The 25020-nt window shown below is 45.0% G+C and overlaps 1 protein-coding gene across 1 annotated transcript in view; it reads left to right on the plus strand.

Annotated features, from left to right (window-relative positions):
• Positions 1-24416, plus strand: part of TRPC5 (transient receptor potential cation channel subfamily C member 5) — a 66765-nt gene extending 42349 nt beyond the window's left edge. Inside the window, exons 6-10 of the mRNA XM_005434438.3 lie at positions 3722-3917; positions 19945-20151; positions 20332-20373; positions 22071-22160; positions 22822-24416. Of these exons, the coding sequence (XP_005434495.1) occupies positions 3722-3917; positions 19945-20151; positions 20332-20373; positions 22071-22160; positions 22822-23556 (1270 nt within the window). The 3' untranslated portion in view covers positions 23557-24416. The remainder of the gene's footprint in view (positions 1-3721; positions 3918-19944; positions 20152-20331; positions 20374-22070; positions 22161-22821) is intronic.
• Positions 24417-25020: the final 604 nt, after the last annotated feature.

A 25020-nucleotide genomic window follows, 5' to 3' on the forward strand; every position in this document is an offset into this window, starting at 1 on the left:
CTTAAAACACAATGGGAAGAGAAATAAATAAAGCACGGTCTAGAAAAAGGCCTACGCCCTGCAAACAAGCAAAACAAAACTGTTGTCCACCACTTTATGCTAAATTAAATAAAACTTGTCATAATGCCCAATAATTCCCCACCCTTCCTCAGCTGAAGGCTTGAGGTTAAGAAGGGATCTGTGACGTATTTGCAGCGTTATCAAAAGCAGATGATGGCTGAGGCCACATGACTGGGTTGGAAGAGTCTCTAGCATTGTCCTTTGGGCTTCCTCCCTAAAAGAAGTGGCCAGCCTTAGCAGAGCAGCATGACCTGTTAGACCAGACGAGCTGCTGTTTTCCAGGACGGGGCAGGAACACCATAGGTTTGATTAATTTTCTCATGAAACCTGTCTGTATCTGGAGGAAGTGAATGGAACTGCACTGTGCTAATAAAAAACAGAATTATAGACTTCAGTCTTTTTTCTATTTTTAATTGTTTCGCCTGCCCCAGAAACGTGTTGTGCTGCCCTTGCAAAGGAATTAAATAACAAACACTATTTCTTGATCTATGTCCATATTGATGCAGCAGCCAGAGGGAGAAATGTCTGGCAAGCACAATGTTTCTTAAGTGGCAGCTTCTAGCTCACAAAACGGCCAAACCCACGAAGTTCGGGACTAGAGCCTGCCTTTCCCTGGAGCTAGGTGAACAGATGTGTTCAGTTCTGCATGCTGGTTTGGACCTGTCTCCATTGTAAACCAGTTGTTTTATGGATTTCACTGTCGGCAGGTTAGTGGAAAAAACAACAGCAGGATTTGACTAAAGAAAAAGAGTGTTGGGTCAGGAGGAAGAAAAAAAAAGATCCTCAGGTCTGTAAGAACATGTAATATCTTGGGAACTAGAAATGATACCACTTAAGAAACGCCACTTAACAGAAAGTGTGCAGAACCGCTTAAATACAGACCACAATTTCTCCCACCCTAACATTCAGTTTAAACCCCCTGCCAAGGAGAATGTAGCACAGAAAGGAAATTGAGGGGGCTCAGCCTTTATGGCAGAGGTTTGTTTAAAACAAAATCGCAGTGGGAGGGTATCCATTAGGACTGAGGTCTCCTGGCAGGGGATGGAATGCTCTGCAGTTACTTTTTGTTTGAGACTTGCTTAAGAAATTTATTTAACATGTTCTTAAAAGTTTAAATAGTCGTTATTAACACCCCCAGTACAAGCTGACATTTGGCCCTCGAGCAGATGCACAGCATGGGTGACTGGCTAAGTGCGAGCAACCTGCAAAACAGAAAATTATGTTGTTGGGCTAAGGAGAGCAAACATGGCTGGAGTGAATTCAAGTCAGAGCTGGTGTAACCTCCAAGTTTGCTCATAGTTCATCCCTAATGAAAGAATAAATGTAAAAAGCTTTCAGTCAATACCCTCTGATTTCTACCAGCATTTCTAGGCAGTCACACAATAGGATCTAATTTTATAAGGGAAGGAAAAGCAGGATGCCACTTGTGTTTGTACAGCTTGTTTAAAATGTGACACCTATTTACTGGTGCATTGTTTCCTATTACTCCCAAAGGATGGGTTTAATATTTTCTTGGTGAGGAAATTTTCTGCTTCGCAAACACAGATCATGGAAAAGTAATATTCTGTTGTGACAGCAAGGAGGTGAAGTCATGAATAATTTAAGGTTTTATGCTTTGGCCTCACCATCCCTTAGAAAGCAAAGTGTCTACTGCTCAGGCAGACAATTTGGAAATATGTTTATTGCTGTGATTCTGACAACCGAAGAAGAGGGAGAGGAAGAGGAGGAAGGGGTTGAGGAAGTCACACCTGACTGCCTGCTGTGTCATCCTCGCTGGAGGGTCATGCTGGTTGCTGGGGCCATTTCTCCAGGGACTGCAGGAGGTCGGGAGGGTTCCTGTGGCAGAAGGCAGCACCTGCTGTCTCTAAGTCCCTGGAGAGTGGTGGAGCTTTGAGATGATTCTCCTATTTGCTTAAGATCCAAAATATACTCGGCAGGAGGGGATAGTCGATAGTCTCTCACTCACAATTTCCAAATTTTTTTTTTTCTAAAGCTGCTTCTCTGAAGCAGTGTGAGACTCACCTGAAACACACTGAGAAGAGACTGTGGTTCTGATCTGTCATTAAACACCAAGAAAAGAGTAACCAAGCCTTAGGTCTGTGCAAAGTTGCAGAACCCAGTTGCTGTCTTTTTCAAGAGGAACTACGTGTCCATGTGTGGATATGTTTGCCTTAGTATGGGCCCAAATTACATTCCTGGTGAATACTGTGAATTCAGAGCATGCACTGATTGCTGCTAAGACTGATTTCAGTTTTGTGACAGGAACCTCTGTCTCCCTGAGCCTACAGCCTAATCAGTACTTCTGCTGCTAATAGTTAAAGTAAGTTAAAAGATAGCTAGCACCCCATCATTTTTGATAGATAAATTTTTAGCATTCTTTGGTTAATCCTTACTTTACCACCTCACTTATTTAATAAATCTAACAAAGAGCTTGAGTTCTGGGAGAAAGGATTTTTGCTTTGAAAAGTCTTTATAATTTTGGCCAATGAAAAACTTAAGATATGTCCAGAAAATATAAAGAAACTAAATCCCCATATAAAGCACGAGGGTGCAAGTGGAACACATGCCCAGAGAAGCTGGGAGAACAGATTCCTGGTATGTCAAATAAAGTATCTGAATTATTTGTGTTGATTTTTCTAGTAGTAGTATTTGAAAATACCTACTAACCTCAGGCCAAAATGGAAACTCTTAAACAGGCATATAAATGTCATTTTTTGATGATATAAATGCCATATTTTGGAAAGCCAAACTAAAGATGCCCAAATAGAGCAATTATTTAGATTGCTGATTATGTATTTGACGTGATTGCGAAAGGTCAGTTGTCTGTGGCTGAAGCAAATAGAGACCTGGGATGATCTCATCAGCTGTAAAGCACAGTGAGGTCAGGTCTAGTTCATCTATGGAAGGAAGATTTCAAAAGAAGAAAACCTCTTGAGCTGGATTAATGTGATGACTCTCTTCCATCTGAGTCATTACTGATCAATTGTTGCAGCATGCTACCGAGGGCACTGCGCTGTGGTGCGTGGGAGCTGCTGCACAAGCAAGCCGGAGCGACCAGCATTTTGGGCCACATGCAGGGCCTGGTGCGCTTGCAGCTGAAGTAATTGCAAGCTCTCAGCCTGCTTTAGAGCAAAAAGGTGCAAGTGGGCATGCTTACTCACATTTCCTACCTTGTGGTGCCTTGTTGTGCACTGTGCGCTGGTTAACTGCCATGGTCATGCTGTACTTGTTCCCTCAACATTTACTCTGCAGACATGTTAACGATGCAGTCACTGATTAGACAGGTGAGTTTGTATCTATAGGTAAGAACAATATCCCAGCACGGCAATTTAATTAGAGAGAATATATTGTGGCTGTTCTTTGCATGTGTGTAGAGCCAACTTTGGGTTCCTTCAGGGCAGTTGGGCTCATTGCATCTCACAAGGATGTAGACAGGGCTCTCAGGTGGGTAGCAAATGTTGATGTGACACAGCTGTCACATGCATTGGCCCATGGGTCACTGTGGTTGGAGTGCAGACTGCCTCCCAGGGAGGATAAATGGCTGCACTGAGCAGCCGCTCTGTGGTGTCCCAGGCTCCCTTGTGTCTAGCTGTTCCCCACCTGCATTGTTTTCCATTCCCCAGAGTCAAGTAGCCAAGTAAATATCTGGTTTTATTTGCAGACTTTTCGAGACCCTCCAGTCACTCTTCTGGTCTGTGTTCGGTCTGCTGAATCTCTACGTCACCAACGTGAAAGCCAGACATGAATTCACGGAATTTGTTGGGGCCACTATGTTTGGGACCTACAATGTCATCTCCCTTGTTGTGCTGCTGAACATGCTCATAGCCATGATGAACAACTCCTACCAGCTCATTGCTGTAAGTTACCTCATTCTCTCTCTTTTTGCTTTTGTTGTTCTCCGTGTGCCTCATCTGTTTGGCTTCTAGCAAGTGTGTATCTTCTGGGATGCTTGGAGACGGCTGCCCCCAGTTTTTGACAGCATATAGTTGGGATTTCTGCTCGGTAGCCTGAATCATGCTAGCGGAGGAGGTTTTGCTCTGTTTGTAATGCTTCTTAGCTGGAAAAGGCTTCTCTGCTGTGATCTGCCCTTGTCTTCTCCTGTAGAGTAACCTCACTGATCACCTTATCCTTAGCAGCTGATACACTTTGTAGCAGAGAGGGTATATAAAGGGAAACCCTCCCACTGCTTCCTGATGTTTGGTTTTAACTTGGGGTGGTGGGTGGTGTATTTTTTTTCTTTCTCTCTTCTGTTACTGTTTTTCTGTTGTTGTTTGAAAACTTGGTGTCAGGAGCCCGGTCCTGTAATTTCTTATTCCAGTCTTCCCACTGAAAATTAATCATTTCCATCTATAGCACCAGCCAGTCCCATGGCAGCTGACTCTGTAGACCCATAGTCTCATATTCCTGGGTAACCTCAGTGAGTGCAGCACGGATCTGAGCTGAGGCAGCGCAGGGCTGCCACTTGGCTCTAGAGACAGTTTCAAGCTTAACTTTATCTTCCTCTGAATGTTCAGAACTGGTGTCTCCGCTGTAATCTCATTCTGTGTACCTAAAAGCCAATGTGTACACTGAGGATTAAATTTGTCAATAGATTGAAAACTAAAGCAGCATTTTAAGGCTCTTCAGGTAAGCTACACAGAAACGGTATGGAAGGAAGATAAATAGTGTGTGCACAGTGCTTAAGGTAAACCAGTGGGCACTTACTTTCCACACCTGACACCTACACATGATAGGTTCAGAGATAGTGAGGTGATGGAGTGTTACCTCATCCGTGAACAGTTACAGGAGTTAGGAAAGTCATTAGTGTCCTCAGCTGGTCACTCAGAAGTACAGGCAGAGTAGAGACATCTCTGCTTTGGGTGACTCTTGCATTTACTTTAGAAGACAGAAGACAAAACAAGAGGGAGAAGAAGAATGAGCACCAGCTCTCCTACTATTTCCATTCACAACTTCCTGGACAAATCTCTGGGGAAGTACATGGGTGAGATCCTTTCCTGGCTAAAGCACACAGAGGAGGATAGCATCGGGTTTTCTGCTTGAACAGGTTCCACAACTGCTGTTGATCATCTGCTGATTCAAGTGGCTCCTGAATTTAGTTATCTAGTCAAACTGAGCACAGACCCAGTCAAATCGGTGATGCTTTTGGACACCTGATCTTTATCATGTTAAAAAGTATGAGAAAAACTGGACCATTGACCTTCCAAATGAGCTGAAAAGCAGCTTGTCACAAAGGCATCACTGCTTTATCAGTCTGTTTCAATGCTTTAAGTGCTTTCTCTTTGTTCGGTGCTACTCCTCACATTCCAGGGAGACTGGAATGAGGGACAGAAAACAAAGATACTCTCCTTGGCCATTTTCTCCCATTCCCCTTCCTTTATTGTCATCACACAGGCTTGTCACTGACACAAAGCCCAAACCTAAGATTGGCGTAAGAATAGCAGTATTTGCTATTCACTGGGATGCAAACCACTCATCATTCTTTTCCCTGAATAATTTGAGTGATGCAATGACACATTACAAACAATCTCACATGACTTAGAGAGACCCATCATAACAATTAACTGAAGTGAATGGTCCAGAGCGGACTGTTACATCAATGTTTTTGTGTATGGAGCCGTTGGGAACAGTGAATTGCTCCATCAGGAAGTGGGCTTGGGAGAGACCCGAGGGTGAAGGACTGAACTCACCAGATAACCGAGGCATAACATGCAGTTCAGCGTGAGCCCCCTACTCAGAATGACAGTGAAAATGCTACAGGACACTTCTTTGTCACTTAAGCTGTCATATTGCAATTGCTGCTGAGAGCAGTGACATTTCTTGGGAAGGCAAGAGGCAGTCACTTCCAGCCTCTTCTTGAGCAGTGCATGCAGCTTGGTTTTGGAAGCCAGTATTTCTGCATGCTCACAGCATTCTCCCGGGGACAAGTTTTCTTCATGTGTCTTCTAAGGGCAAACATAAATTAATCTCTTCCCTGAAGAAAACAATTAATTAATAAGTGTTGAGCTTTACATCTGTGGGTCATTTGTTAACCTCCTGTAATCAGGTCTACCCCTTTCTGAATCACAGTAGACTGATTGCTAGACTGGGCATTTCTTCCTCCTGGTATTTATATCACATCGAATACCCATGGAATGACAGCATTCCAGGGAGGGAGGAGGGGAAAGCAGCCCTTGGAGCTGGGTGGAGGTCTTCCTTCTTAAATACATCAGTAGAAAATCTTGTGCCGTGTGCAGGACTCTGCAGAGAAATAAAATGAGCTAGATAGCAGGGATGAGAGTGCATCTCTGCTAGTTGATTTCCCTGCAGTAGAATGGTTAGGACATCTTAATTAATTCCACTTGTTAATGAGCCAGTGGCACTGCAGCATTGTAAACAGTCTCTCTCCCCTACTTTCTTCCAGGGACAAATATGTTAATACTTTTGTAGCAGTTACTCTTCAGGTTAGCTTTTCCCCCGTTGTCTCATACATACATGAATTTCTGCTGAGAGGTTAGAGAAAGGAGAATCTTAGCTGCTCCTTCGTTGCTCTTCGTTGTGCCTCCCCAGTATGGGGGTTAGGGCTGGGAAAGTTAATTAAGCGCTGTCTGCACACAGCATGAAACCGCAGGGTGTCTGTGGAAGACAGAGCAAGGCAAGCAAAGAGTAAAACCTCCACAAGGCTTTGAGTGATTTCTGATTCAGAAGGAAGAATTTTTCTGCCATAATGTTGTTGGGGTTTTTACTAAGCTATTTCAGACTTGAATGAATATATTTTTCTAGGGGTACCCTGAAGCAGTTTCAATATTGGGCTTTTTCATACAGCCCATTTTTCTCTTTTGCCAAACCATTGTCAAGAGCTGGTTGGTTTCACTGACAAAGCAAACAAAATCCAAATGCACACCAGAATTTCCATACACTTTGCGCTGTTTCAATATGTGAAGATCAGAATGTTCTATACAAGCAGCACAGAATGCAACTGGATGTTACGCGCTGCCAGGTCTCTCATTTCAATACCTTCCCAGACGTGACAGAAATGCCATCACCTGATGAATAGAAGAGGAATACGTCATGATGACAAGAGGAAGGACAATGCAACTTATCTGAGAGTAGCCAGGTGGCTCCATCATTCGTAAAATGACAGAAAGTAACGGAGTGGGTAATGAGGACACTTTATGTGATAGGCTATTTCTCATAGGATTGCCACTTGGCTGCATCTGAAGTTACACAATCCTTCTGCTAGTTTGTAATTTTTTTCAAAACAATGTAATAGTGGATGTTACAGGGGGTCCTGGGGTGCAGGTGCGTTTTGGCCTTTCTGGTGCCCTAGGTGCAGGTTTATTTTGCAGGGAATTAGCCATCTATGCATATTTTCTGAAAGCATGTTCCTTATGGACACATCCATGATATTCTGGGAAGCCATGCAGGAATTAGTCACTGGAACTGTACCAACAGTTCTGACTCCGCAGCCGAAGGAACAATGGGAATCAAGATCGATGGAAGAACGGCAACTAAGACCCATCTTCAGGAGCAAAACCATAGGGCTGTGAACTCGTAATCGGAGTTCCAGGTGAGTTAGAGCAATAAGTGGTGCACAACAGCACTGCAGCACTAGGCATCCCACTGACAGGTTAAGGAGAGAGCTTTCAGATGTTTTAGGAAAGTACAATGATGCTTAATATACCTTAGGGACAGCGTCACACCAAAGTAGGTCTGAGAAAAATCACCTCTTAACTGCTGTGCATGAAAGGGATGGTGTTACAGCTTCAAGTGTGTAATATGTGGTGTAGGTGTGATGCTGGAATAATGACTTCATCCTAGCGGTATGTATTAAGTTATGAAGTTGTTTTGTATATTGTATTTTGTATCCTGCTGTTGGTTTGTGTGTGTCTGTTATTTCAAGCTGATTCATCTGGACAGCTGTTACTGCAGAGGACAGCTGCATGCTTAATTTTGTTAAGCCTATGTCTGGAGCAGAGCATATGACCGAATCGAAACGTAGTTGTCAGTGTTCAGATTGGGAAATATGGGCACTGGACACCAAACTAGGGGTGCAGTTTGAAATGATGGAATGAAATAGCGTGGATTAGCATGTGTTCTGGAGGACAGGAGTGAAAATGATAAATATTTTGCATAGCAAAACAAAAGCTGTACAGTAAATAGAAACGGTGTGTGCAGCTAAGAAGAAGTGATCACTTTCAGGAAATCTTGATTCGAAGTGTAGGGATGTTGTACATGGAACTTGCTCAATTTTTGCAGAGTAAAGAGCTTAAAAATTAAAGCACAGGGGAATGTAAAGATTTTTCAGCTCCCTATTACATTGTTTCCAAGATAACTTTGGATTTCCCCAGGAAGTCATGTCAAAATTTTCTTGGTCTACAAAACACAAGAATTCTTCTAGTTTTCTGCGCCAATTGAACTCCCGCAGCACCGTGACAGTAATTGTTACCCAGTTTAATTCACAACAGCAGTAGAAATTCTCTTCCCCACTCTGATCTATGATCCTCAGGACTGTCAAAAAAATGTGCCTCCTCTGCTTTCATGACCTGCATAGTTCTTGGTGGTTTTGCTAAGGAAGAATTTTATGAATCAATAAACTTAGTTCAAGATACAGAGCTGGACAGTCCCCACCTGTGGCAGGTTTTGGGGTAGGAGATTGTCCCCCATATAACCCAGATAGAGTTAAGGCCAGCTCCAAAGCCTGGACTGAAATCGAAGCTGTTGTAAAGCATCAGGAAACATTTATGTCACAAACCCCATTTCAGAACCATTAATTCGAATTTCTTAGGAGTAATTAAGATATGTTTGTTTTTTAACTCCGTCATACTGCAGGAAATGAAATTATGCTCTTGCTGTACTCTTGTTGCCAATATGAGCTGGAATTAATGTCTCTTGAAGCTTTTTATGGTGTAACAAAACAACTAGGCTCTAGAAAGGGGCTTAAATGCCTCTTTTTTTTTTGTTTGCTGGCTGTTTGGCCCGTGGTTTTATGGCCCTCAGGGGCTCCAGCTGACCAACACACACATCCTGCTGGTCACTGTCCATGTGCAGACCCTGTGTTCTAGGTGCAAGTAATACCCTCAAGTCTTTTTTTTTTTTGTTCTACAGTGCAACTGTAATTCCCCAGATTTCAATTACTGCACTCCCAAAACTCATCTGTGTCATCAGTAACATTTAATTGAAATGGCAAATTCTCCTGAACTTACTTGGTGCCTTTTGTGACATTTGGGCAGGCAGATTGCTGTTCCATTTCCCCACAGAGTGCAATACGTGTGAAGAAATGCTGGACCCCTGCTCTCTAGTTCCCTCCTGAGTAGTGTAGCACATCTCTGGAGGAGTGGGATTGATTCCCAAGGCTGGGCGCTCTCCCTGAAGCTTGTGGCTGGATGTGGGGGCCTCCCAGCAGATTTTTATTTGAAAGTGAAGGGAAATACGTTGCAGCAGTTGCGTGCTGTGATGCTAGCATACAGCGAGAGGCCTGCGAAATTAGCCCTGGAGCCTCACTCTAGACTGGCAGGCAGCTTAATTGCTTTTTGTTAGCAAGCTGAAGTATTCATTTGAAGGTGTAGAACTGTTTGTCTTTTTGCTGGCTTTGGCCTAATTACATATAACCCATGGACTTGAATCAAGTTGTTAATATTCATCTGGTGTTCGCAGAGCCTCTAAATGGAAGCACTGGATGTGCTCTGACTTCACATGCTGCATCTTTCTTCTGTTGTTAGACAAAGCTAATTCTCCATCCTAGGGCCCAATCCTGCAAATCCTCTTCATATGAGCATTATCAGCAGGATCAGAAGGTTAATCCCTTCTGTTGTTTTTGATCTTTGAAAACCCAGATATTTATCTGACCCTGTGTACCACCATGGCAAAAGCACTCCGGGGCTTATTTAGAGGAGCAGAAACATTACATTTAAGTAAAAAAGAAGATGAGCTTGCAATCTGTAGATGACCCCTGGCTGATTTGAGATGTTACAGGGAATTTGCTGGCACTGATACGGGTGGGTTGTGTTTTCTTTGGTGTAGTTAACACACCAGTGCCCCACATGACAGGTCAATAATTCTCTGCCCATTACGTGCGAAGCAGCACAGCAAGTTTTGCTCTTGCTACATGATAGAAGTTGAAGTATCCAGATGGAACCACATAGGTTGCAGCCCCCTGCATTATCCCATCTTTTATTTAGGCCTGACAAACTCAGTCAGCATTATCTTGTGCTTTTGGATCAAGGGGACTTTTGTTAAAAAGACAGAAGAGGAAAAGTGAAAGATAAAGGGAAAATGTCACTGGGGAAAAAGCAGTGGAAAACTGAAAGGGATGTATCTGGGAAGAGCTTTCACCTGGTACTGAGCAATGGAAACAGCTATATTAAGCATCCTCTGAAATGTGACTTTTTAGATGCCAGTTCTTCACAGACTTCCTTTTCAACACGCTGCAATCTAGCAAATAAGTGGATGCTGATTATATAGGTGAAATAGGATACGTACATCTCCATCCAATTAAACAGGAAGATCTCTAATAAGCTGGATGCTGTGGCTCCTTGTCTGCATTTCTGTGCTCTGGTCCAGTCCCCCGCAGCTCCCCAGCTGCAGACCCTGCTTTCAGAATCTGGGGAGGAAAGAGGGGCTTCACCTCCTGAACCAGTGCTGTCTGCACGCTCGGGATTCACTTAGAGGCTGGAGTGATCTCATCCATTTATAAGGGTTCCCTTTCTTTTGGCTCAAGGATATATTTAAATGATTGGGATGTTTAGCTAGGATTTTTCATTTTTGAGCAATTTTTGGCAGCTAAGCTCATGCACTGCACTTAAGTGACTGCGCAACTTCCAGGGGTGTCGGGCACCTGCTTCTCCCACTGGTGCCGTGACCTTTACAGGCTCAATAAAAGACATAGTCCATCTCCACTCCTTTGCTGAGAAAAGGCAGTTTATGACTGGTCATAAAAGAGCAAAATACTAAAGCATTTGGTACCTGAATATACATACATGGTTTCATTACTTAACTATGGAAGTTTGGGAATAATAATTTTATTCTTTTGTTTACTTCAGGAAGGGATATAAAGGCTGTGTATATATGAGCATTAAAAGGTTGTAAAGCATAAGGAGGTACAGTGAGGCTTAGAGCTCTGATTCAGGGAAAATCCAGCAACACATGAAGCCAGCTCCCAGCATCAGACCAGTCATGAATCCACTGTGTTACTATCTTTCTGGTCAGCTCCATGTGAGCAGATATTCTGGTAAACATTTTTGTAGCAGAAGAGTCAGTGGCAAAGACCGTCAAATGTGCCTTGTGACATTCCTAATCAGGGCTCAGATCTAAAAGTTACAAATGGCCCTAAATAACACGCTAACTAAACTGTTAGAACTTTAAATACCTTTGTTGCAGCTGACATCAGATTTCCTAGCTGAAATCACATCCTTATAATGTACAGACTGGACCCTGGGATCTGAAATTCACATGTGGATCCAAACTGGGATTGTTTTCTTCTTGGGGCTAATTTCTTTTGGCGGGGGGGGGGGGGGGGGGGGGGGGGGGGGAACCAAAACAAAACCAAGAAATAAAGAAAGAGGGGTATAGAGAAGTACTGGATTCTCCCTCATGTCTGATTCCCACCAGTCCAGCAATAAATTTCAAGACATTTCTTCTTCCTTGGAAGAGTCAAATCCCAGGCTGACTGGCTATGCAGAAAAAGATCAGAGATAATATTCTGGAAATCGTGCAAGCAGAAATGAGGCAAAGTTCTTTTTTTTTTTTTTTTGCCGCGGTACTAATAGAGTCATCAACATTCAAGCACTTTGAGCTAGACATACCTTTTCAGCCCACCATTCTGCTACAGGCATGTGTGAATTACTTGATTTTGACCTGGCTGGAGGTAGTTAACATTATCAGCATAGATGCACCTTATCTCTCTGACTTTCAGCATGAAAAGAGGCTCTTATCAGGCAGTGATAAAGGGGAGAGAATGGATGGCAGGAAGAACAAAGCCTTAGTGATATCTTTCTTATTGTTTCTTCCTGCTGAGACTTTTTTAGAGAACTATTTGTCTGCCTGACCTTCCTACTGCTCTGATTTATTTGACTATTAAAATAAAAACTGAACTTTGCTGGGAATATGACTGTAGGAAAAAAAAAGGTGTCAGTTCAAATAATTTAACTGCACTAAAACCAGCACAATCCACAGTTTGCTGTGTTTTCTCAAATATAATATTCCCTGGCCTTCTCATTAGCTATCGTTGTTTCCATCCAGTATGCTGGTGGGAGATGGAAGGTAATTGATACATACATACAACCTAAATACGTTGTGGAACGTAGTGCATTGCAAGCTGTAATAAAAATTTTAATTATGAATATATTCTGCACATGCGAGATATAAATAGCAGCGATGGCAGAGATGCTAAAGCATGCATTTTCCAAGTACAAACTGATTCCCCAGAGCTGGGAAAATCAGCCAGCTCACGGTGTGCAGGTCCACTCTGGGGAAGCAATGGCCAGTGGAACAGCTCATGCAATGGGCCTGTTGCGGTGTCACTCGGGCGGGAGAGCTCTGCTCTTCACCTGACCTTCTGTATTCACAAGCCAGTGGTTTTCTTTGCCATTACAACCAGTGACCTACCCCATTTCCATAATTCCCAAGCCTCTTTGCCTATGCTTACAGGAGGGAGTCCTTTATTCATCTTATAAATGCAGTCGCTGTGCTGTGTGTTGTTGACACTGAACTGGCCATTCCCTTGATGTGTTTGAAGTGATGGACCTCGGGCACGGCAAAATTAAGGAAGCTTTTCCTGACTTCCTCTGTTACAGTGAGTCCTTTTATGGGCTCTACCATGACTGGGATCTTCATCCAGCTTTCAAGTTTTTAAGGCTCACAATCCCATTGATGGCTTATCTGAAGTGTCTGCTATGTAAAAATTCATATTTTGAGTTTTTTCTCCCTTGTGCTGTTCAATTTCCTCACTTCAGGGCCTCGCTGCCTTCTGCCTTTTACCAGATAAGGATAGCTCTTTTCCAAAATCAAGTCTTTACCTGTATCCTGGCCCAAGAATTTAATTTTCTTGTATCCCAGTGCTGGTATTAATTTATGGGTATTTCTTCAGGACCTGCCTACGCTTCACGAATGCCCTTCTCCTTTTGGGTGCCAGAGCCAGAACGCCCTGCGCCCCCGGCTGAGCTGCTGCCCGGGGAGCCGCGCTCCCTTCCCGTGCCGCGTGCCCTGCCCTTGCCCGTTCTCCTGCAACGTGCTCGTGCACGGGGTTTGCTTTGCGGCTCTCCAGGCATGTTTTCCCTCACTCTGGGTGCTCCTGCACTTCGTATGTGGTGGTTTGCATCTGCCGTGGGCTTGGTGTCCCCAGAGCGTTGCCACATGCTCCTCTTCAAAGCTGTGTGTTGCCGTGGGGCCACCCCAGCTTCCCTGGCGTGAACGTCTGGTCAGGACTCGGTCTGCTCTGCCCACTGCAGCGTGGGATTCTGCTCCAGCCAGTACTTTCATCTCTTCTCTGGCTGTCTCATTCCCTAACTGTTCTAATTGCTTTTTCTAATGCTAGATTGTCCTCCTTTAGTAATTTTTCTTGTATTATTTTTGAAATTGATCCTATTAAGTTCTTATCCTTCAGTATGTCATCCCCAGCTTTGAAAGCAAAGTCATTTGTTGTCAGCTGCAGCTGAATTACCTATGCATTAATTGCCTTTGTAGGTCCCTGATTTTTCTCATAGACTTTTTTTTTTTTCTTTCTATGACATATTTTTCTTTGAAAAATATCAATCATCATTTACCTCAAATAGCCTGCTTGGATTTTTGCTGCTTGCTTCTCTGAGCTTGTCATTAAACCCCCAAGCTCTGCTGATGTTATTACCAGTTTGCCCAACACCTATTACAAAATCAACAGCTTTGGAAGTGCGCAAGAGTTGTCTGTGTCAGGTTCTGTAAAGATTAACTTTCTCCCAGCCCTCCTTCTACAATGCTTTCTGTTCAGGACACACAAGGGTATGTATTTTGTTATGCTAGCCTGCTTGAAAGCCATCACCGATATATTTTCTGTGCTGTTTCCTGCTCTGGGTTTAGCAAAGAGCAAGAAAGAGGCACGTGAGAGAGAAATATACTAAATAGAGTTTAATGATTTCTCCTACAGTTTGCAGCGCAGCTAATTACACAGCAAAAAAGCACTTTTGAAGTTCCTGTGCCTCTTAAGGCAACGAGCCTCCCTTACTCGATATGCTGCAAACAAGGGATGTCAGCAAGCACCTTTTAAAGGTGAATACTGCATCTCCTGCTTCCGTCCTAGAGGAAGGTACTACAGCTTGGGCACTTCCTAATCTTGGGGGGCTGCTGCTGGCACCTCCTGGGACAGCAGCAGAAAGCAGTCCCACTACTGATGCAGAAATCACGCTGGCTTCTGCCAGCCTTCTTGGCACAACTGGAAAGCTTCTGGTGACTCCTTCGGAGGCACTCAGCCACAGCCAGCCAGCCTGGTCCTGAGGGCATTGTCACAGCCATCTGTATCTGCGGCTGACAGGCAGCAGCCTGATTTCCAGCTTAGCCCACTGACTGTTGTATAATAAAGCACAAGAAAGGCACACGCAGCCCTTCCTGTGCCGGCTGGAAAGATGCGAGGTGTCGTGACACACCATCCTTCCCAAGGGGGCGCGGGGAGGATTTGCATCCCAGGAACGGACTGAGGGGAAGGGGCAGAAGCCCTTGTGCACCTACCTCTGTGTAGCGGAGAGGAGCTTAAGTAACTGATTATCTTGTGATTGTTTACCAGTGGAAAGGTGGAGATGCCAGAGTGCCTGGCTGCCCAGTTACGTCATCTCAGCGTTAGGTTTCAGCTGCGTGTTAGTGCCACGGCTGTACACCTGCCTAATCCAGAGCCAACCGAAGAGTGCGGGGAGCTGCCGTGCTCCATTCCAGCTGAGCTAAAGGAAACTCAGGACTATCCCAGTGCTTTCAGGGATGCTAATTCAAGAGTCCACGAGATGGTGGCCAATTTGCCACAGGCTTCCCACAGGGCAGCCCTGTACTTCACCTCCTGGGTGCCAAGTTAAAAGGAACAGTGTTTTCCTCCCTCAGCTTTTCAGCCGCAAGGGAGCTGAAATACTAAACCCATGAAGAGGCTGAGGAATCCAGTGGCTGCGGCAGTGGTGGCCACCTCGCGCAGAGAACTGGAACAGTCCTCCCTTGCTGGGTCTGTGCTGGCTGGGTCAGCACCAGCTGAGAAGCTGGCGGTTACTTGGCAAAGTAGGATCGAAACCATATGGCTCAGCAAGGAGATGGTGATGGAAATCTTTATAGAAAACATTTCACAAAATATAAACAACAGATTTTCTACACAGAGATGAAGATGGAGATTAATGCTTGAATTATCCTGGATAATTAGTGTAGCAGGTAATTATTTAAAATCTGGCACATCTGTGAATACATCACTTTGACTGAATTAGAAAATCCTCACACTGCTACAGTAAGATGGCTTCAGCAATCCCACGGGGAAATCTTTATGGGAGATTAATTCTCACTTCAAATGGCAGAGATTTGCAAGAGGATTATGTGGCCGGTATGACACATTCGCATTGTGATAGTGATACAGGTTTTTTTTCTCACAGAGAAGCCGAGCGCTTGTTTCTTTGAGTTCATGTGTTCTTTGAGCTTGAGGACTCAGCCCTCTTAAGAAGTAGTGTTTTATAGCTGAAATGAGGAGCAGCGCTTGAAAGAAAATGGTGACAGGAACAAGGGCAAGAGCAAAAGAAGCTCAGAGAGAGGACAGTGAAATCCAACCTTGGATTTAAATTCCTAAAACAACGATGTCACACTTGCCAAGCTAGTGGGTATGTTTCTTTAGCTTATTATAAATGTTACCAAAAACACGTCATTTAAGAACATTGCATGAGACAGCACGGGTCTGTGAGCATCCTGTCCTCGCTGCGCAGTGCGTCTGCCCAAAGCCCCTCGCCACGGCGGAGCGCCGCACGGCACATCTTGCACCGCTGAGCTCCCCTTGGTGCATGCGTGCCCTCTGCCAGCGCTCCCCGTGCAGGGGCAGAGCACCTGCGCTTCCTTCTGGCCTCTCCCTTCCGAAACCCACCTCCCCTGAAGCCTGCCAGGGTTACGTCCTTGCTGGCCGTCCCTGGGAGCGGGCTCCCACACACCGTCTGCGTGCGGACTCTGGCTGTACTGCTGCTCAGGAGCTTGCTCTGAGGGTTCACCTAGGTGCAGTCTTTGCAACAGCTTTGATGCAAAGCAGGCTCAGACTCGGGCAGTTCTCAAAAATGTGGATCTTGCCCGGTTGCCTGCAGTTACTGGGGAGAGGCACAAAAAGCCTGGAGCACGTCTGGTGGTCCACTGGGCTGCGCTCACAGCCCACGCACTGACTGATGCGCTGGCTGTAGCTCCGGAGGGCCTCAGGTTTGAATTGGGTATCGAACGATGGCCGAAGCATGGTCCTCTTGGTACTCGACAGAGGGTGGAGAGCTACGGAAGCTGTTGTTTTGTGTGGAGATTTCACTGCTTACAGCACTAAAGAGAGCTCTAACCAAGAAAACGGTGGTTTCCTGGCACGCAAAGACATCCTCAGTAAAATTGAAATGTCTCTCTGCTATATATTTCCAACACAAAACTGCTGCCAGGAGCTCTCATCTGATTTACTCAGGTTCTCAAAACATCAAGGTGAGTAACTGAGACAGCCTGAGTTTGTAAACCCTGGGGGATTCACAGCAGCAGCAAAGGGGGAGAAGGAGCAAGAGGGGATACTTTGAGCTTTGTGCAGAGGGTCTGTCTTTTAAGAGAGGTTATATTGCACTTGTTGACTGAGACTGCACAGGAAGAAATACAGGTGGGGGCTGAGGCCAGCATCCACCAGCCTCAGCCACAGGCACATTCAGATCAACAGGGATTTGTTCAGACCAGCCACAACACTTCCCAATGGGAAGCTCCCACTAAGTTTCACAGCGCTGCCCAGCATCTGCATTCAAGTCCTGGCCAAGCCCATGCGGTCCCCTCAGGCTACGTTAAATGAAAGAACAGAAAGAAAACACTCTGTGAAGAAAAACTCTTTTAGCCCTTTTCTTCCTTCCTTCCTTTCCCAGAAACTAATTTGCAATCCCCAAACTACAGTTTTGCCTTATCCTCTACAAACAGCATCCACCATCACTGCTCAACGGCCTCTGCCCAGGACATGCCCTTTCTATAACGTGCTGAAGGGAACGGCTGCCGAGTCGCTGCACCTGATCCCACCCCGCCACCAGCCCTGGACCTTTCTAGAAGGGAAGGGTGGATTTATAACTTTCTCCTTTCTGACTTCTCAATAGGACATTTACACCTACTTCTGTGTTAACAAAGAACATAAAATATGTCTATGTCTATCCAAAGGGACAGTCTTTGCACTCTCCTTCAGCTACTTACCTACCTACCTACCTACTTGCCCTAAACTCTCCAGCTGCCCCAGATAGTGCTATCAGTGTTGCCAGGTGTCCGTAGTTCCTGCACACCCTGAGAAAGGCTTACTCACAGCAGGGCTGAGTAGCTCGGTGCTGGTGTCAGGCAGCTATTCCCCTGCAGAATGCTTTAGGTGCTTGAACCAGCGCTGCCCCTCCTGTCCGCAGCCTTTCAAGATGCTGCCACCGCTGGGTTTTCCCTGGTAGCGGGTGCATCCAGGTGGAGCGCAGAAAGCTGCCGCTCGGGCCCCTTCTCTGCAAGCCAGGTTTGATCTCCTGCCTCCCCTGCAGGCAGGGTGCCCTCCCCAGAGACACTGTGGCTGTTAAAAATTCAACCCCTTGGCTCGCCTGGCGTGTGGTGCTGGGCATCCTTCTGCTGACGACTGTTCCAGCTGAAGTTGCCCGGACCAGGAAACTTCCAGGTAGAATGATGGGCATGAGCAAGCCATTGGGACTGAGCAGGGAGCAGCCAGCCCTGCTTCTGGAAGAGGCTGGGACAGCTCTGCCTTTAACTCTGGGCAGTCATTAGGCAGGAGTCGTCCTGTGGGCTGGTTGTGGAGCTCGGAGCACTAACCCCGGGTCTGGGAAGGAGGAACAGCTTGCCCTGCTCCCCTCGAGCTCTGCTGAGCGTGCTGCAGCCTGCAGGTAGACAAATGAAGAAAAACTGAGCAGGACTTTTTTTTTTTCCTCTTTTTTTTTTCCTCTTTATTTTTATTATTTTTTTTTTGGTGGCAATTATTCCTACTGCTGCAAACTACGTTTTTACTACCTAGAACTTCATTTCCACCAGCATCGGATTCTAATACTTCACAGTGGTGCTGCAATTTTCCGGCTTACAGGGTCTGATAATGTATGAGGTAAAAAGAAGGCATGGCAGGCTGCTTCTCTGGTCTACCCATGGCGTGAAACCAGCCCTTTCGGTAAGATGGCAGGGGATAATAGTATTCTGGGCTGATTCAGACCATCTGCAGAGACTAATGTGCTCCTGGGCCGCTGAGGGAGTCATTTTAAATTGAGAGCTGTGCATAATTTGAATACGCTACTAAAATGGAGTTCAGCTGCCCCTCACGGTCAAAATGCAAGCATATTTTACCCATGTCAGAGTACTGGAGCGTAGCCAGAAGCCAGTGTAGTAATTTTTTGGGCATGATGTTCAGCCATATTTTATTAAATTCCCTGTCCTACACTTTACTGCTTGTTTCTGAGAGCTGCTGCCCTGCAGCCCAGCATCCCTCACTCAAGAGGGCTGCTAGTTCCAACCTGGCTGAGATCTCCTCAGAAACTTAAAGGCCCGCGTTGTCCTTTTCTCCTGCCTGGTGCTGTTACTTAGCCTAGATCATCACGGCTTTGGCTTAATCTCATGTCAGATACTGTTAACGTAAATGCTGAACAGCCAAAATGTCATGCACCATACTCTGCAGTGATAACAATACACAGATTTACCACTTAAATTCAGTGTACTGTTGTAAGCTGTGTTCAGCACTGCTTGGCTTGAAGGCTTCAAACTATTTCTTCTCTGTCTAATGTCAGAATTTCTGCAGAACATGCAAAACAGCGGCATCTTTTAACTTAAAACTAGTGCAAACCAGCATGACATCCATTTTGAAAGCTGCAGTCTGTCGCTGAACGGAGGCTGTAGGTAGATCTCTCTGCCCTGATGCTGAAGGGAATATGCAGTCTGTTACTGGGCAGATCAGCCTGTTGGCTCCACAGATTACACTGCAAATAACTTGATTTGGAGATCACCGTTTTGCAGTCTGTAAGATCAGTGTCTTGCATAGACTCAGTATTCATGTCCTGATGACTGGAGGGACTGTATGCTTATCTGTGCAGCTGTAAAATGATGCTACTGATTTTCTACCTTTACGTTGTTGGGATGAAAAACACTAGAGCACAGCAAGCTAGCATGGTGATAATATAAATGAAACAAAACCAAAACCACCACAAAACCTGTGCAGTAAGATGTCTTCTGTTTTGTGTAAGGATAATGCAGAGGCAAGATTTAAAATGTGTCACTTTCATCAAGAGCTGACTTAATGGATGCTATAAAAACGAAACAAATCAAAAAAAATTACAGAAGATCTTATTCCAGGGAGGAATGTGAGAATTCGTTGGATTTGGACATGAGAAACAACAGTTTGTGATAATAAAAGTGCTAGAAAAAGCAAAATAAGAAATGTGTTTTCTTGCTTATTGTATTGGCAATTAACAAGCACAACCTCTAAAGGACAAAGTTGGGCTTTAGCTTGTGAAATTCATTTTGCTGAATGTTGCTGTCATCTCATTTCTCAGTGGTTGGTATTTTTGCACTCTAGCCACGTTTCACATTGATTTTTTTAAGTACACCCCCAGCGAGGGAGATGGAAGAAGCGATACTGCTTTGCCTGCAGCTGGAGAAATCCTTTATTGCTCACGTGTCACCTCCTCAGCTGTGGACATTTGCTCCAGGAAAGCTTGCCTGAAGCTACTGATAGTCTCTTTCCTTCTGTCACAGGACCATGCGGATATTGAGTGGAAGTTTGCACGGACGAAGCTCTGGATGAGTTACTTTGATGAAGGCGCCACCCTGCCCCCTCCTTTTAACATCGTCCCGAGTCCCAAGTCAGTCTGGTACCTTTGCAAGTGGATTCACAATCAGCTGTGCCCAGGCAACGACTCCGACAATGAACAGAAGAGGCATGAGAACCTCAAAACATTCACAGTAAGGAGCTGCGTGATTTTATACTTCATTTTTCGAGGGTGCTCATGCATGTTCAGGATTGCATGGGCCACCACGCTGCTGGTGTGGAGGAAGGTTGCTGGATCGTAATGTGCTAAGAGCCTTCGGAAGCTCTAAAGACAGGACTGAACAGGTAACATATCTGTGCCTTTCTCTTTCCAGGAACGGCACGCTGACAACCTGATTCAGAATCAACATTACCAGGTACGCTTTTGAGCACATAAAGTTATTACTTGCTGGTTTTTCTTCCTGCTCATTTTCTAATACTTCCATTCTTGCTTGCTTCTAGAATGTATTTTGATAAGTATAGGTCCGCTAAGAAGATTTTGCTTATCGTGAATTAAAACATTTCCTAAATAATTACTGAACCGTTTCCCAATGGCTCAGTAAATCACTCCTAGCCTTTCACCCCCTCTGAAGTAGTGGAAAACTTGCCAGGTATCAGTCTGGCTGCTGAAGTCAAAGTGACATCCCCAGTGCCATCGGGGGACCAGGCTGACACACTGTCCCGATTAGAACTGTTCCTGCAGCATTTGTACGCGCTCCCGAGTTGTTCCTCTCCTGCTCTTTTTGTAAGGCATCCCTAACTCAGACTGGTTGGGATTTTCCTTTGGGCAGCTCAGGAAGGAGGAATGGTCCCTTTGTGAATCTCGCTGGTTTTGTTTGTTCTCCGCCTGCCTGACATCAAGTGCTCATTAAAGCCAACCTACAAAAGGATGAAACGGTATTAAAACCAGCAGCTTCAGTACTTGAATTCAGTGTGATGTATTATGCCAGCGTGCTGGAAGGAAAAAAAACTTTCCAGAATGTTAGGTGGTACGTCAGGCTATGCTGTCAAAAGCCATTAGTAATTTGTCTTACTTAAGACACCTCCTGCTTTTTGAAGAGTATTTTTATCTGAAGTTGATGTTTAACATAATTAATCGCCTTTGACAACAGACATTCGGTACTACCTGACTTCACAGCACGGCTTACGGGCACCAACAGTGGGATCTCTTAAAAAACCTCCCAGGAAAACCTTGGTGCGGAGCCCATCTTCATGCTTGGTGCTGCTCAGGCTCGTTATCCCTTCTTATGAGAAGGGGGGGAATGAAGGGAAGGTTTGGAGTATTTTCTGTATGTGGAGCTCAACCTCCGTGTATGTTGGCTGGCACAGATAAACGGACAAGCTCAAAGTACCAGTTTGCATCTGTAAAGCCAGCACGGAGGTGCACGAACACAGAGGACGGATCTCATCCTGCCCCAAAGCTGTACCGTAACAACAGCCCAGGTACCGCAGAGGAACGAGAGCCCTCGGAGGAGGCCCTGGGGGTGTGACTTGGTCCTTCCAGCGCTGTCCACAGACACGGCAGCAGCCTTGAAGGAGTTTCTAACCTGCCGTTAGGGAACACCCAGGCAGCTGGCAGATGTGGTTTAACATGAATGTGTGTTGCCCCGTGGGGTCCTGGCTGTTCTTCAGGTTATTTGTTGTCAGCGTACCCTCCCTGGCTTTCACATACCTGATAAACAACTTTCAAATGGCGAGTTTAGCCTGTCAGGATACACAGCATATACACATGAGAACGGTAACCTGAAAAACTCTCAGCAGCTGAGGTTAAATGGCTTGAGGACAGTTAAGAACATCAAGAAATTTTTCTCAGCGACTTTTACATATACAAAACGAGTACAAAATACCTGCTCACTGTAGTTAACAACTGAGCATTCGAGAAGGAAGGTGTATTACCCTTTCCAAAGGTCTGTTCTGTTTAAAAGAAAGTGTTTTGGTCTGAATGGTAAGTGATTTTCTTTTTAGACAGCAGCGTCGGGACAGCCACTGTCGGTCAGAACTCGGTGAAATGCCGTTAAGAACAGAGTCTGCTCTGAGGCAGCAGCTGAGTCACTCGTATTATTTCCTATTCCAGGAAGTGATAAGAAATCTTGTAAAAAGATATGTCGCGGCAATGATAAGAACTTCCAAAACCAATGAAGGTTTAACAGAAGAAAATTTCAAGGTAATTTATTATTCCTTAATAATAATTTATTATATTAATACAAGAAGTCATTTGCAGACTTCACACTGACTGTGAAGATGATTTGTAACCTGCTGTGGAAATCGGGCTATTACTGGAGCTGAGAATATATAGGATGTGCGCGGGGTGGGGGGGGCGTTGAGCAGAGAATATTATTGTCTTCTCATATGATTGCCTCCCAGCTTTTAATATACAACATGTTACATAGACAGAAGCACTGGAAAACGGTAGGAATGAAGTATCTGATTTGAGTCAACGTCACATTCCTACTCCTAACCCAGAGAGAGACAAGGAACGAGTCTGGGTTAGTGCACACAGGGAACACTTGCCAATGAAGTTAAAGTTGGGGCTATCAGCTAAACAGGGTTCCTGCCCTATTTCTACATTTCAGCAGTGTTGCCCCTCTTCTCTAACTGCCTTATTTGACTTTTTTGGGGGGGAGGGTGGGCAGAGGGGGTTGGCCAAAAGGGCTGGTTGTGAAGCCTTTGGAGAGAAAGATCTCGCGAGGTCTCCCATTCCCAGGATTACCAATATGTGTTGTGTGTGTGTGTCACTGAATAATGAAGGTGGGGTATTCCTGTAAGTGCGACTTCGTGTCACAGGTAAAGCCGCTGAGCATAACTCGTTTCTCCTCTTGCCCTAGGAATTAAAACAGGACATCTCAAGTTTTCGCTATGAAGTTCTTGACCTCTTAGGAAACAGGAAGCCCCAGAGGAGAAGTTACTCTACCAGCAGCACAGAGGTGTCCCAAAAGGATGAAACAAATGAGGATGGTGCTGGGGAAAAATCCAAAGCCAAGAGCGTGTCTTTCAGTGTAGCCAACAAAAAAAAGGACTTCAACGTATCTGCTCTAATTAAAACTATGTCTGGGATCGATATGGTGGAAGAGAAGCCCAAAAGCAATGGGATCAGTAAGCGCTCCTTTGTCCGAAACGGGAACAGAGTTCAGAGACTTTCCAGCTCCAAGAAGGAGTCCTTCAAGAGACTGGGCCTGCTTTTCTCCAAGATGAACGGACACGTACCAGAACCAAACTCAGAACCCATGTACACTATTTCAGACGGAATTATTCAGCCACACTACATGTGGAAAGACATTAAATATTCTCAGATTGATAAAGAGAAAGAAGAGAATTGTTCCAAAAGTGAAATTAACCTCAGTGAGGTGGACTACAGTGGGAACACAAGACTTACAGGACAGAGCAAGGAGTGCCCTGTGGTTTGTACCAGCTCCCTTCACTGTGCTTCCAGTATTTGTTCCTCTAATTCCAAACTTATAGACTCATCAGAGGATGTGTTTGATTCATGGGGACAGGCCTGTGACTTGTTTATAAACCAGTGGAAAGACGGGCAGGATGATCACGTTACAACTCGGCTATAAGTAAAGCTATCTTAACACTCGCTGGAAAACTTAGCCAATTATTTGTAATTGTTTGCTGTCATCCAATCCAGCATTACTATTTCCTTTCTGTCCACAGCTGAAAAAAAAGTGTAAAACTACTCATGTTAGCCTATTTTATAGCCTTCCACACCTTTTTTAATTTACTTTTTTTTTTTTTTTTTACACTCACAAATACTAAAGGTTTCACCATTTATAAGGTCACTGTACCCCACAGCAGTCCCTTCAGATGCAGTCTTAGTCTTCGCCCCACACAGACTTCAGACGCACTGGTGGCCCAGTAAAGGATTTCTCCAGCGCTGTCAGCATCGTCCCACCACTGCTGGGTCATCGCTGCTGCTGTCCAACATGATCGGCTCCGCGTCCTGCTCGATTTTCCTCGCCAACACAACCAGCTGGTGAGCAGTGGCTTAGCAGAAGGCCGAGAATCATATTTAAAATGGTTTTAGAAATGGTTTCAAAACAAAACTGGCTTTTTGTTTTCTTTAAGCAATATGACCTCTGATTCTTTCAGTTGTGTGTGTTTTTTCAGGTGGTTTATTATATGAATATTGTAAATCGTTACTGAATAAGAGACCCATTTGATCATCCAGCTAGAACATGTTAGATTTGCTTATTTAACTAATTCCCATAAGAAATTCCCTCTGTAGTGAGCAGCTTGACCTTCCAGTTAGGCTGATGGTGGAACCCAGCACCCAGCCTTGCTCCCAACTTCTGCACAGACGAATTGACCCCAGACAAGCTGTGGCTGCTTCGAACACAAACCTCAGTCTGGTTTTCACATTTCTAATGAGCTGAACCAACCCCCGGCCCTCAAGCTGTATCTGGATTTTTTGTAAAAATTCCTATCTTAATTCCACTGCTGCATTTGCTTTTTGCTGCCTCTCTGATGGCTGTCAGGCTTTCGGAAGCAAACCATCCTCCTGGTGTATGGCAAGTGCTAAGAGACAGCATCTTCCCTGCGCCGGTGAGCAGCATTTCTGAAAAGAAACCGAAGCAAGAGCAGCTCGGGCTGCACCTGGCAGCCTGGAAGGTCTCTGCAGTTCCTTTTCTAAGGTGCAACAAAAAGCAGTGGGGCAGTAAATATTCTCTTTGATTTCCCCGGCTGTGGTAGTGTCTGGACAGGGCCTAGCACTGTCACTGCTTTTGTCCGGAGAAGACAACCCCATCAAGGGCAAAATGGTTGAATTTTTTAATAGTGATTTTTTGGGGTTTGTTGGGGTTTTTTGTGTTTTTTTTTTTTTAAACAATGTGATACTTGAACTTTCTTCTGCAGTGTTGCTAAGAAACACAGATGATTGGCACGTACTTACCACCACTTCAGAGCTGTTATTAGTCAGCCGCTTTCTTGGAAGAAGCAAGTCCTGATCGGGAGCTCAGGAACGGCCTTGCGGTACGACAGAGCCTCGTTACTGCTTGTGCGGTCACCCTCACGGCCCTGCTCCC

Source organism: Falco cherrug, chromosome 15 (assembly GCF_023634085.1).
Source record: "Falco cherrug isolate bFalChe1 chromosome 15, bFalChe1.pri, whole genome shotgun sequence".
Classification (NCBI taxonomy): Eukaryota; Metazoa; Chordata; class Aves; order Falconiformes; family Falconidae; genus Falco; species Falco cherrug.